At 40.2% G+C, this 13,099-nt stretch overlaps 1 protein-coding gene across 10 annotated transcripts in view; it reads left to right on the top strand.

Annotated features, from left to right (window-relative positions):
- The window catches only part of Ikbkg (inhibitor of nuclear factor kappa B kinase regulatory subunit gamma), a 107,231-nt gene that overhangs the window by 82,840 nt on the left and 11,292 nt on the right, over positions 1 to 13,099 (top strand). For 7 of the 10 annotated variants that reach the window (XM_085685128.2, XM_048457663.3, XM_048457665.3 and 4 more), the window contains 2 exons: positions 2,081 to 2,142; positions 2,460 to 8,627. In XM_085685128.2, coding sequence (XP_085541254.1) covers positions 2,081 to 2,142; positions 2,460 to 2,602 — 205 coding nt within the window. In that variant the 3' untranslated portion in view covers positions 2,603 to 8,627. Of the gene's footprint in view, positions 1 to 2,080; positions 2,143 to 2,459; positions 8,628 to 13,099 lie in introns of those variants that run through there. The other 3 variants (XM_048457659.3, XM_087902495.1, XM_048457668.3) reach the window with 3 other exon arrangements.

Raw genomic sequence — 13,099 nt, 5'->3', positions numbered from 1 at the left:
ATTTATAGTACACATAGCTTGTCTCATAAGCTTGGGCTGGCTTTGCTCCACAGCTTTTGCTCTCCTTGGTGGTTTTCCTATGGTACTGGCATCTCCAATATGCTGGGGTCTCCACTGCTCTGAGGATGCACCTTCACCAATAGCTTCTCCTGACCTCTCAAGTAGTGCCAAACCTCAGCTACTTTCCATGACCCCTTCATATTATCCTGTTTGACTGATAGCATGAGTTACAGCCTTGGCCACATCTGGACCAGAGCTTCATTGTCATGACCCTGAGGAGATACTCTCTAGATTTTAGAGTCTAGAAGATTTCACCTCAATCATGCTGGTCTTTTCTTGATCATAGCTGCTTTATCAGCTTCAGTTAACCAGCATCAAATGTCCCAGGAAAGCAAAGGTTTTACTTTAGTGCTTCTGGTTTCTTGTTCATCCCACCTGATTCTTCAGCACCAGCTGACCAGAACTAATTCTGAATTAAGAACAGATTCTTAATTCAAAATACCACATATATGGCCATGATAGAATCTTTGCTTCCCTCTAAAACTTCACAAGCTAGACCTTCATCATCTGCATTGCTCTTAGTATTCTTATCTTTCTGGCTCCCAAAGGACAGCCCATAAAGTTCTAACTAAATGGCGTTTCCAGTCCAAAGTTCCAAAGTCCTTCCACAGTCTTCCAGAAAACAACACGGCCAGGTCTGTCTTAGCAGGTTCCCCAAGAACCTGGTACTAATGTCTGTCTTAGTTTGGTTACTGTTGCTGTGATAAACACCATGATCCAAAACAACTTGGAGAGGAAAGAGTTTATTTCAGCTTACAGTTGTAGTTAATCATGGGGAAGTCATGGCAGGAACTTGGGGAACTGAAGTAGAAATCATGGAGGAACTGCTTTTTGGCTTGTTCTCCATGGCTTGCTCAGCTTGCTTATACAGCCCAGGTGCTTACCCAATGGATGGCACCATCCCAAGTGAACTAGGCCCTCTCACATCAATTATCAATGAAGAAAATGCTCTTCAGGCTTGCCTCCAGGTCAATCTAATGGGGACATTTACTCATTTGAAGTTTTCTTTTATCAGATACTTCAGTTTGAGTCAAATTGATATAAAAAAATAAATAAAAGAACCTAACCAGTACAAATAGAATTCCCTCAAATTTCTGTCTACCTAAAACCTCAGAATCTGACCTCATTTGGAAATAGTATCTTTGCATATGTAATTAGTTAACATAAGGTGTAAAAGGAGTGGCAGGCCGTTTCCTGCTGCCCGCCCGGCAAGCTTTACCCAAAATAATTACACGGAAACTGTATTGTTTTAAACACTGCCTGGCCCATTATCTGTAGCCTCTTATTAGCTAACTCTCACATCTTGATTAACCCATTTCTATTAATGTGTGTAGCACCACGAGGTGGTGGCTTACCAGGAAAGATCTTAACCTGCGTCCATCTTGGAGAGGAGAGCTATAGCGTCTGCCTCATTGCCTTCTTCCTCCCAGCGTTCTGTTCTGTCTTCCCCACCTACCTATATTCTGACCTATCAGGCCAAGCAGTTTTTTTTATTAATTAACCAATGAGAGTAACACATTGACTGATGACCCTCCTCCATCAATAAGGTCACATCAAGTTAATTAATTGGCTGTGGTCCTTATAGAAACATCACATTAAGACACAGAAGGCAGCCCCAAGAAGGCCAGGGCCAACACTGGGATTCCGTTACTAGCCAAGAAATACTAAGGAATCATTTAACTACCACTAGCTAGAGGAGGGCATGGTACTTCTGCCCAGTCCTCTGACATGTTGATTTAGGACACTTGGCTTGCATCGAGTACATTTTTGTTATTTTAAGCCACTAGGTATGTGGTAGTTTGTAGTAAGATTCTGAGGAAACTGATATAGGGGGAATCCAAGAGTAATTGAAAAGATTCTAAAATTATACAGATGATTGGACAGGCTAAATATAGTAAAAACAACTGAACAATACAGATTAAATTGGTGAATTGTATGGTATATGAATTATATCTCAATGAAGGTGTTTATTCATTAAAAAACCCTGCAGGCATTGATTGAATGGTTTTTGTTTTCAAAGGATTGAGGATATGAGGAAGCGGCATGTAGAGACTTCTCAGCCCCCTTTACTCCCTGCTCCAGGTGAGTGAACAGGTTGTAGATGGTGGAGGAGATGGACAGGAAGGGCAGAATATTGTGCTGAGGGAAAAGCATGCATTAACCTCCCTGCTGCTCTCATTTGGGGAACTCTTGTTGGCTACCCCCATCAGTAGCCTGCACCACCTTGAGGCAAAAGGAGGAATGTGCTAGTAGAGATGGCTCCCAGCCACACATACAGTCAAATATGGTGGGATCAGTAAGTTTCAGTACCTTGTTAGCCTCTCCTTCCCTTTGAGGTCTACCCAGTCTATGCATGAAGCCTACCCAGCTGGCCTCTGTTCTTTTTTTTTTTTTCTCAGCTCACCACTCCTTTCATCTGACCTTACCCAACCAGCGGAGAAGCCCTCCCGAGGAACCACCTGACTTCTGTTGTCCCAAGTGCCAGTATCAGGCTCCTGATATGGACACTCTACAGATACATGTCATGGAGTGCATAGAGTAGAAGCAGCAGATGTAAGGCCACTTGTAATACCATGTCCTGAACTATGCAACTTACGCTTTCCTGTTTCACCTGCATAGTCCACAATTAAGGGCTTGATGTCAAAGAGCTGGCCTTAGGACCTAGCAGGACCCTTGCTTTAGCTCTTTGGTCTGCTAGTTCCCCCATTAGGGTAGACAGCCCTAGTCAGGATTTTTTTTCCGTCTTTTTTCTATGTGCCTGAGCCACTTGCCTCTGGTAGCTTCTTCCTCCCTCTTTTCCCATTCTCCTAGGGGGTCTAGAATGGAGGCCAGAGGCTCTCAGGGAGCACCCTTTCTCTAAGCAGGACTGGGTGCAGCTCTTCTTCCCTCCAGCTGGTACCTTTCTTGCCCTGAGCTGTAGGCTGTCCTCCCAGAGCATGTGGCACGTAAGGCCATAACATGTGTTGCCTCTGATGGACATTTGGGAAGTATTCTGTCTTTTGCTACTATAAGTAACGGTGCAGTGAAAGTACTTGTGCACTGATCTGTGTGTACCTTTAAGACATATGCTTAGATGTAGCATTGGAGCCTTGCTGTGGAGGAGGTTGGTGGACCTTTGTGTTTCTGCCATCTGCTAGACATGCTATTTTTTACTAAAGAGTATGCCAAAGTGTCTTTTTCTGGGGTATATGGGCCTTTTTAAATTCCACTCATGTAACTTGGATTTTCATATTTTCTACCCATTTTCCTGTTACATCATTGCCATTTGTTCTTGGGCTTTGGGAAGCTTTTTGATCATTAGTCAGGTTAGCTCTTGTCTATCACAGAAATTGCACACCTTGTTCCATTTTGGTGGTGTTACTGTTTTGGGGCCTAGAAGCTGTTTATGTACTCACACCCATACTTTCCTCCATATTTTGGCTTTGGAGTTTTGGCTGCTTTGTGGTCTGACCAAAGACTTTCACATACATGTTTTTCTTATTCCAGCACCAGTGTGCTCTTGTCTTTGTGAAGCACATTCTTGTCTTGTGTGAATGGTTGTTTCTATAGTTCATCACACTTCAGGAGTTTGTGATGGCATGTTCTCCACCAGCCTAAATGTTCTTTCTTGGGAACCATTTAGTAGCGACTGGCAGATTGTGAACAAGGGAACTCTTCACTTGTTTTGCAAGGCAGTAGACATTTTCTGGAACCTTACAGTCATTGTTATTAGCCTTGCAATTCTAGTAAAGAAAAGGAAGTTGGAGTTGAGAAAGCAATAGATGTGACTTGCTGACTCCTCAGATCTGAAACCCTTCCTGCCCTCCTGAATGCTTTCATAGTTCTGAGTGGGATCTGTAAATCCATTCCTGTTCTGGGGCTTTTTCCCCACAGGACTACTTATCTATTAAGGGTGAGAAGGCTAAATAGAATCAGGATTTAAAAAGGGATTGAAAAAGTAAGCCTGAGCTGGGTTCTTCCTCAGGATTCTCAGGGGGTGGGGAACAAGTTTTCCATTTTCTAATTCCCAGGTATTTATTAGACAGATCTTTGGGAAAATGTTAAAGGAACAGACATGTTCTTTGTTCATAAGGCCTTCATTTAAATACCTAATCTAATTTTCCTTCAGAAGCGCTATTGGTTTGGTTTGATTCAGTTCAGTTTTGTGGTGGTATATGACTTTCTTATAGCTGTTTTAAAAATTCTCAGAGACTTGAAGTGGCAACAAAAAAAATCAGTTTTTCATGTCTGGAAGTCAGATGTTAAGTTTCTTCTGGGAATCAATTCCAGGTTTTCTCCTTGCTCTTGGTTTCTGGCAGTCTTTGGTGTTGCTTGGTTTATAGACCTATCACTCCAATCTCTGGTTCTTGTGACTCATGGTCTCCTCCTCTACTTCTGTCTTGTAGATGTGGAGTCTGTCTGGTAATTAAGGAGGATCTCCAGCTCAAGACCCTTACCTCACTACACCTACCAAGACCCTTTTCCCAAATAAAGTCATGTTCTCAAGTTCTGGGGGTTTGAACTTAACACAACCCAGGGTAGGGATATCATCAGAACCTGAGTAAATGCATCCCAAAGACATGTGCCTTTAAGCCTTGCAATTCTGCTAGAGAGACTTGGTCTCTAGGGTGATGGTGACCACTAGGCTTCAGAATTTGGAGAAGGTCAGGCCTTTATAGATGCTGTGCTCCTAGCAGGGCCAGAGGGTGTGACTGAGAAAGACAAGTAGGCTGCAGTAGGAGAGAGCTGTTGGACTACCTTCAGTGGCTTGTATGGGGTTCATGCTTCTTGGATAAATAGAGATACATAGGTACATTTCTGACCAGCACTTTATCCTGAAAGGGACTCAGAAAGCAGGTGTGACCCAGGTTTCACAGCAGGATCACCCGGAAGCTTGAAACATTTTGGTTTGGGCTTTATGGTATGGTCAAGCCAAAATCTGAGGGTGGCCCAGGTGCTGGTTGGGACCAAATACCCTTCTCAGAAGGTCAGAGCCCTTGACACTTCTTTGCACTGAAGTATGGTGTATGATTAACTACACATTAGATATCAAGGATTTGAGATTATACCATCTTCCCTGACATGGGACATGCTTCTTTCTTTTCTGGAATTATTTAACTAGACCTAGAAAAACCAGTTGTTGTTTTTTTTCTCTCAAGGGAATTAGCCTACTTGCTTTTAGGAGCTGTGCCCCTGGCAGACAGCTTTTAGATTCAGACAGCTAGAAACATGTCCTTCCCAGAAGTCCCGTTACTGTTCCTTATGCTCTCTTCCTGTTGGCCTATGACCAAGAGAAATCCAGAGAGTCAGTAAGAGATAGTGCAGAGTACTTTACCCACTGTAGTAACAAATGATAAGGTGCAGATTGTAAGTAGAGATGATGTCAAAATAGGAACAATTGCAGCCCTGTGTGTGATGCTGTCAGGCATGGTGAGACCTTGCAGCATTTCCCCTTTCAAGGGGTGGGTGTTTGGTGAGATAGAGCAAGCACTTTGGAAACATCCTCCGTCCTCTTTACCTAACAGCTTGGTCCTCACAGTGACTACTTAATTGGAGTGGCTTTCATGGTACCATGTTTGTCACCACCAAAGGCTGTGATGAAATAGACTATATATCTGATGACACAGGCCTGCATAGCCAGCATTTTGAACATTTTGTTACATGGAACACTCTGAAGTATGGTATAAAAAGGCCAGAGGATTAAAAAAATAGTGTGAAATAAAGAAGACCTGCAAGCATGCATACTGTCCTCAGTTGGTGGATGTAGGGGTAGAATTGCCTATTTCTATGCCTTTAATTCTCATAGGAAGTAGCTGTTACACATGGATTTGAGGTTTCCTCTGCCTGACTGAGAAAAGCTCATTGTTGACACAGCAGAGTGATGCAAGGGGCAAAAATCAACTGACATGGGGCCTGGATTTCCTGTGAATGCAGCAACAAAGTACCACACGTTGGGGGCTTAGGCAACAGAAGATTTCCTGTCCTGCCTGTTCTAGGGCAGGGGTCTGAGATAAGTGTGGGCAGAGTGGGTTCCTCATAAGAGATAACCCATTCCAGGCCTCTCTCCCACTGTGTAGCAGGTCTCAGCAATTCCTAGTGCTCTCTGGTTGGACCTGCAACTCTGGCTCTGCCACTTTTGTCACGTGGTCACCTTATGTGTTTCCTTTTTTATAAGCATATCAATATCAAACAAAGGTGAATATTTGGTAACGTGAAAACTTTTTGTTCAGTATCTATCTAGTGATTGTAGTGTGAATTCTAATTGGTCTTAATAATAAAAACCCGGAGTAAGATATTAGGGGGTGAAAGCCGAAAGATCAGATAAGCAGAGCAGCCAGCCACTAGTTCTCACCTCTATGAAATCCTCAGACCAAATGCTCTGAGTTCCTGTTTCCTCCCAGCTTATATTCCTCTCTGGGACAGCGATATCACTTCCTGTCTCCACCTCCCTAGTGCTGGGATTAAAGACATGAGATTTCAAGAGCTGGGATCAAAGGTGTGAACTCTGTTTCTTTTATACTGGTTCAATCTCACATAGCCCAGTGTGGCCTTGTACTCCTGATCTTCCTGCTTAGACCTCCCAAGTGCTGGGATCAAAGGTGTGTGCCACCACTGTCTGGCCTATATGGTTAACTAGGTTGCTAGCATCACCCTCTGATCTTCAGGCAAACTTTATTTGTTAGAGCACAGACAAAATATTATAAGTGACAGTGATGGAAAGAGCCAATCTGCAGAGATGGTCAGAACATCATGAATGTTTTAGGTTTGGCGCTGTGGTCAACATCATGGATATGGAGGAGAGAGGAAGAGGCATCTAATGACTACTGGGCTTTTGGCTTTTCACACCTGGGTACCTGGACCATCTGTCTACCACTGGGACGACTAGGGAAAGGGATGCCAGAGTTGTGAGAGAGAAACAGTTCAGTGTTCAGTTCTGATCCAATCAGGCTCAGTGTGAGATGTTCTGGGTCCCTTCATCTTGCCTTGATTTGTTAGGTCAGTTTCACATTGAAGCTGCAGGCTTTTCATTTATCCATTGCTTACTGGCAACCAGTGTGATCTGGTAAATCTGTTTCCATTTTGCTTAATGTCTTTCACTGATTTTTTGTTTCTTCAGGTCTAAACTCCATCCTCAGCTTTGTGTTACTCTAACTTCATGTCATCTTCCCTAAAGGCCCAGCCCTTCCACACTGGCCTTTTTTCTTTTCCTCAAACCCACTAGTACTTCTGTGTTTTAAGGTCTTTGCCTCTGTTGTCTCCTTTGCTGAGAAGGCTCTGTCCTCTAATCTGTACAGTTGATTTTTTTTTGTTATTCAGATCTAAGTGTAAACAAAAGTTCTTTTATCTGAAGTCTTCGTCCTAAATCACAGTACCTTCATCCTAATCACATTACTCACGGAAAAAAACCTGACCTTTTGTATTCTGTTGTTTCTTCCCTCCCACTAGAGGGAGACAGAAGCCTTATCAATTCAATTTAGTAACACTATACAACTTGTGTTTACTGATGGCTGAACTTATCTGACATGACATCAGGATTCCCCTGCTAATAATTTCAGAGACATCACCTATCACCACAATTGGTGATTTATAGAAGTTATTATATTAATGTACTACAAATGATAGTACAGAAATCATATTTTAGAACTATAGTAACTATAGCTTTTTATTTTGGTGCTGAGGATGGAACTCAGGCTCTTGCACATGCTAAGCATGCACATCACCACTGAGCTACAGTCTCAGTTTATCAGCTTTTCTCTGTATCTCCCTACTCTTTTCTCTGATAGTCCCATTCTGTAGCCCTGCCTAACTTGGAATTTATTATGTAATTCAGATTGGTCTTGAACTTACAGCCATTCTTTTGCCTCAGCCTCTCCAGTGCTAGGACTACAAATATGTTCCACTATGCCTGACTAGCATTTTTCATTTTGTTCAGAATTTGAATGGGTATCTGGACGTAGTGGTACACATAATTCTGGCACTTGAGAGGAAATGACAGGGAGAGTGCCAGGAGTTTGAGGCCCGCTTGGGCTACAAAGCAAGACTTGGTTTCAGATAAGAAAAACAGAATTTGGAAGGATGGATCATGTGAGCTTCATAATGTATAGTGAAAGAAACCGATTCTGAGGTCATATGGACAAATCCTAGTCTGAACATTAATGGAATCCCTGAGCCTTTGCTTTCTTATTTGTAAAACTGCAAATCAATTTTAGTTTAGACCCAAGTCTAGATTTTTCATTAGGTTTTGAGTGCTGGTAAGAAAGTCAGTTAGACCTGTCTGGTAGAGCATGCACTTGAAGTTGAAGCAGGATGCTAATGAGTTCCAGGCTAGCCTAGGCTACATAGCAAGATTTTCTCTCAACACAAACAAAAAGTCAATTGGTGAATTCCTGGAGATGAGTGGGGTGTAGAGAGAGTGATAGTTTTAGGTATATAGTTCTTTGGGGGGTGGGGTGAGGATGTTCTGAAATTGGTTACTGTGATTCTCATGCACCTCTGAATATGCTGCAAACCATTAAAATTTTATACTTCAGATGAGTTACATGTTGTATATGAATTAGATCACAATAAAACTGGCATTTAAAATGTTATCTAAGTTCTGTGCAGTTTCCCAGAAACTTTCGTGACAATGCAGCTGAAGATACAGAAAGAGTTGAATATTTGCATTTGAAGCTGTTTGACAAGTGACCTGTTGATGGATTCTTGGTGTTCCACTAACTAGAAAGGCAGAACTGGAGGTGGGGCATGTGCGATTGCTTTGTCTCATGAAATAGAATGATCACACCATGTCCTTTCTTCAGAGTCCTAGGGTTGGAACTAACTGAAGATTAGCAGCTGCCTCTAACCAGCATGGACTGGTGGGCTGACCAACAGATGGACACTGCTGCTTCATCAGACAAACAGAATTAGATGGGCAACTTTGGTAGATACTTGCCAGTGAGGAAGCAGAGACCTCTAGGCATCACAGCTTTTTAAAGATTCCATTGGTGTCAGGTGTTCCAGGATCAGGACTGAGGATAAAATTTGATTTGTTAGTCTGGCAGAGCCATGATAGACACATGTCTATCAGACCTAGAAATAATGACTTATCCCATATTCAGGGGTTGCTGGCAGCTGGAGTGAAGGGCTTTGTGTCTACCCTAGCAAGCACTGCAAAGCAGTCACTGCACAGAGAAAGCCGAAATTAAACAACAGCAGCAGCAGCTAATCCCATAAAACTAACCTTACAATGCAATGACATGCTCACAAACAGAAGTTTCTATAATGCAGACTTATGGCCAAAGAAAAGAGGCCCAGTTAGATGGCTCAGTGAGTAAAGGTGTTTGCTGCCAAACCTGACTACCTGAGTTTAATCCTCAGGACACATGATAGAAGGAGGACTCTGATTTCCATGTATACCCTTCCACCTCCCCCATTAATAAATGTAACATAAATCTTTTTAAAATTGTTTTTATTGAGCTATATATTTTTCTTTTCTCCTTTCCCTTCCTCCCCCTCCCCTTCTACACTTCCCCATGATCCCCATGAACCTAATTTACTCAGTAGATCTTGTCTTTTTCTACTTTCCTTATAGATTAGATCCATGTATGTCTCACTTAGGGTCCTCTTTTTGTTGTATAGGTTCTCTGGGGCTGTGAATTGTAGGCTGGGTTTTCTTTGCTTTATGTCTAAAAGCCACTTACGGATGAGTACATATTATATTTGTCTTTCTGGGTCTGGGTTACCTCACTCAATATGTTTTATCGATCCATCTATTTGCCTGCAAATTTTAAGATGTCGTTATTTTTTTCTGTTGTGTAGTACTCCATTGTGTAAATGTACCACATTTTCCTTGTCCATTCTTTGGTCAAGGGGCATTTAGGTTGTTTCCAGGTTCTGGCTATGACAAACAGTGCTGCTATGAACATAGTTGAGCACATGTCTTTGTGGTATGATTGATCATCCTTTGGGTATATACCCAAAAGTGGTATTGCTGAGTCTTGAGGTAGGTTGTTTCCTAATTTTTTGAGAAATTACCATACTGATTTCCAAAGTAGCTGTACCAGTTTGCACTCCCATGAGCAATGGAACAGTGTTCCCATTACCCCACATCTTGTTTTTGATTTCAGTGGGATCACTTTGAGTTTCTTTCCATTTAGTTTGATATTGGCTGTTAGCTTGCTGTATATTGCCTTTATTATGTTTAGTATGTTCCTTGTATCTCTGCTTTTTCCAAGACCTTTATCATGAAGGGATGTTATATTTTGTCTAAGGCTTTTTCAACATCTAATGAAATGATCTTTTTTTTTTTCAGTTTGTTTCTATGGTGGATTATGTTGATGGTTATCCCTGCATCTCTAGGATGAAATTGACTTAATCGTGGTTGATGATGGCTCTGATGTGTTCTTGGATTCGATTTGCCAGTATTTTATTTAGTATTTTTACATCAATGTTCATAAGTGAGATTGGTCTGTAATTCTTTTTCTTAGTAATGTCTTTATGTGGTTTGGGTATCAGGGTAATTTTAGCCTCATAAAAAGAGTTTGGCAATGTTCCTTCTGTTTCTATTGTGTAGAACAATTTGAGAAGTATTGGTTTTAGTTCTTCTTTGAAAATCTTTTAGAATTCTGTACTGGAACCATCTGGTCCTGGGCTTTTTTTGGTTGGGAGACTTTTGATGACTGTTTCTATTTCTTTAGCCATTATAGGTCTATTTAATTTGCTTATCTGGTCTTTATTTAATTTTGTTAAGTGGTATTTATCCAGAAAATTGTCCATTTCCTTAAAGGTTTTCAATTTTGTGGAGTACAGGTTTTCAAAGTATGACCTGATGATTCTCTGGATTTTCTCTGTGTCCATTGTTATGTCCCCCTTTTCATTTTGATTTTGTTAATTTGTATATTCTTTCTGTGCCTTTTGGTTAGTTTGGATAAAGGTTTGTCTATTTTGTTAATTTTCTCAAAGAACCAACTCTTTGTCTCATTGATTCTTTGTATTTTCTTTGTTTCTGTTTTGTTGATTTCAGCTCTCAATTTGATTATTTCCTAACCATCTACTACTCTTTGGTGAATTTGGTTCTTTTTGTTTTTAGAGTTTTCAGGTGTTCTGTTAACTCATTAATGTGTGATTTTTCCAGCTTCTTTATGTAGGCATTTAGTGCTATGAACTTTTCCCTCTTAACACTGCTTTTATTGTGTCCCATAAATTTGGGTATGTTATGTGGTGATTTTCATTAAAATTTAGGAAATCTTTATTTTCTTCCTTTATTTCTTCCTTGACCCATTGGTGATTCAGGTGAGCATTTTTTTTTAATTTCCATGTGTTTTTAGGTTTTCTGAAATTATTGTTACTATTCAATTCTTATTTTAAGCCATGGTGATTTGATAAGATACATGGGGTTATTCCAGGTTTCTTTTCTTTTGTATCTTTTGAGGTTTGCTTTGTTACCTAGTATGTGGTCAATTTTTAAGAAGATTCCATGAGGTGCTGAGAAAAAGGTATGTTCTTTTATGTTTGGATGGAGTGTTCTATAGATGTTTGTTAAGTCCATTTGAGTCATAACATCTGTTAGTTCCTTTATTTCTTTTGTTAAGTTTCTGTCTGGCAAACCTGCCCAGTGGTGAGAGTGGAGTATCGAAGTCTCCCACTATTAGTGTGGAATTTAACATATGATGTAAGCTTTAGAAGTGTTTCTTTTACGTATGAGGGTGCCTTTATATTTGGGGCATGTATGTTCAGTATTGAGATTTCCTCTTGATGGATTTTTCCTGTGATTAATATGAAATGTCCTTCTTTGTCTCTTTTGATTGATTTTAGCTTGAAGTCTATTTTTTTAGCTATTAGGATAGCTACACCCACATATTTCTTAGGTCCATTTGATTGGAAATTTTTTTCCTAACTCTTTACTATGAGGTGATGTCTGTCTTTGAGGTTGAGGTGGGTTTCTTGTATGCAGAAGGATGGATTCTGTGTTTGTGTTCATTCTGTTAGCCTGTGTCTTTTTATAGGTGAGTTGAGTCCATTTATATTAAAGGATATTAATGATTAGTGATTGTTATCTCCTGTGATTTTAGTTTTCATCGTTGGTGATGCTATTGTGTGTGTTTTTTCCTTCTTTGAAATTTGCTGCTGTGAGATCATCTATTATCTGTGTTTTTGTGGATGTAGCTATCTTTCTTGGGTTGGAGTTTTCCTTCTAGTACTTTGTGTAGGGTTGGGTTTGTGGATAGGTATTGGTTAAATCTGGTTCTGTTATGGAATATTTTGTTTTGTCTGTCTATGGTGATTGAAAGTTTTACTGGGTTTAATAGTCTGTGCTGACATCCATGGTCTCTTAATGTCTGCATAACATTTGTCTAGGACCTTCTCGCTTTCATTGTTTCGATTGAGAAGTCAGGTGTAATTATGATAGGTCTGCCTTTATTTGTTACTTGGCTTTTTTCCTTTGCAGTTCTTAATATTTTTTCTTTATTCTGTATGCTCAGTGTTTTGATTATTATGTGGTGAGAGGACTTTTTTTTTGATCCAGTTTATTTGGTGTTCTGTACACTTCTTGTATCTTCAATGCATATCTTTTTTTTTAGGTTGGGAAAGTTTTCTTCTATGATTTTGTTAAATATATTTTCTGTGCTTTTGAGTTGGACTTCTTCTTCTATCCCGATTATTCTTACGTTTGGTCTTTCCATGGTGTCCCATATTTCCTGGATATTTTATGTTAAGATTTTGTTAGATTTAATGTTTTCTTTGACTGATGTGTCTATTTCCTGTATTGTATCTTCAGTGCTTGAGATTCTCTCTTCCTTCTCTGGTATTGTGCTGTTTATGCTTACATCTGTGGTCCCGAATCATTTTCCCATATTTTCTGTTGCCAGAATTCCCTCAGTTTATGTTTTCTTTATTGTCTCTATTTTGGTTTTCAAGTCTTGAATTGTTTCTCTCATCTGTTTTTTTTTCTGGTTTTCTTTAAGGGATTTGTTGATTTCTTCCAATTTTTTGTTTGTCTTTTTCTCCATTTCTTTGAAGGAATTTTTCATTTCCTCTTTAAGGGCCTCAAACATTCTCCTAAAGTTATTTTTTAGGTCAT

Source organism: Myodes glareolus, chromosome X (genome assembly GCF_982192425.1).
Source record: "Myodes glareolus chromosome X, mMyoGla1.1, whole genome shotgun sequence".
NCBI classification, from domain to species: domain Eukaryota; kingdom Metazoa; phylum Chordata; class Mammalia; order Rodentia; family Cricetidae; genus Myodes; species Myodes glareolus.
Note: the sequence above shows the minus strand (reverse complement) of the source record. Positions and strands in the feature narration are given on the sequence as shown.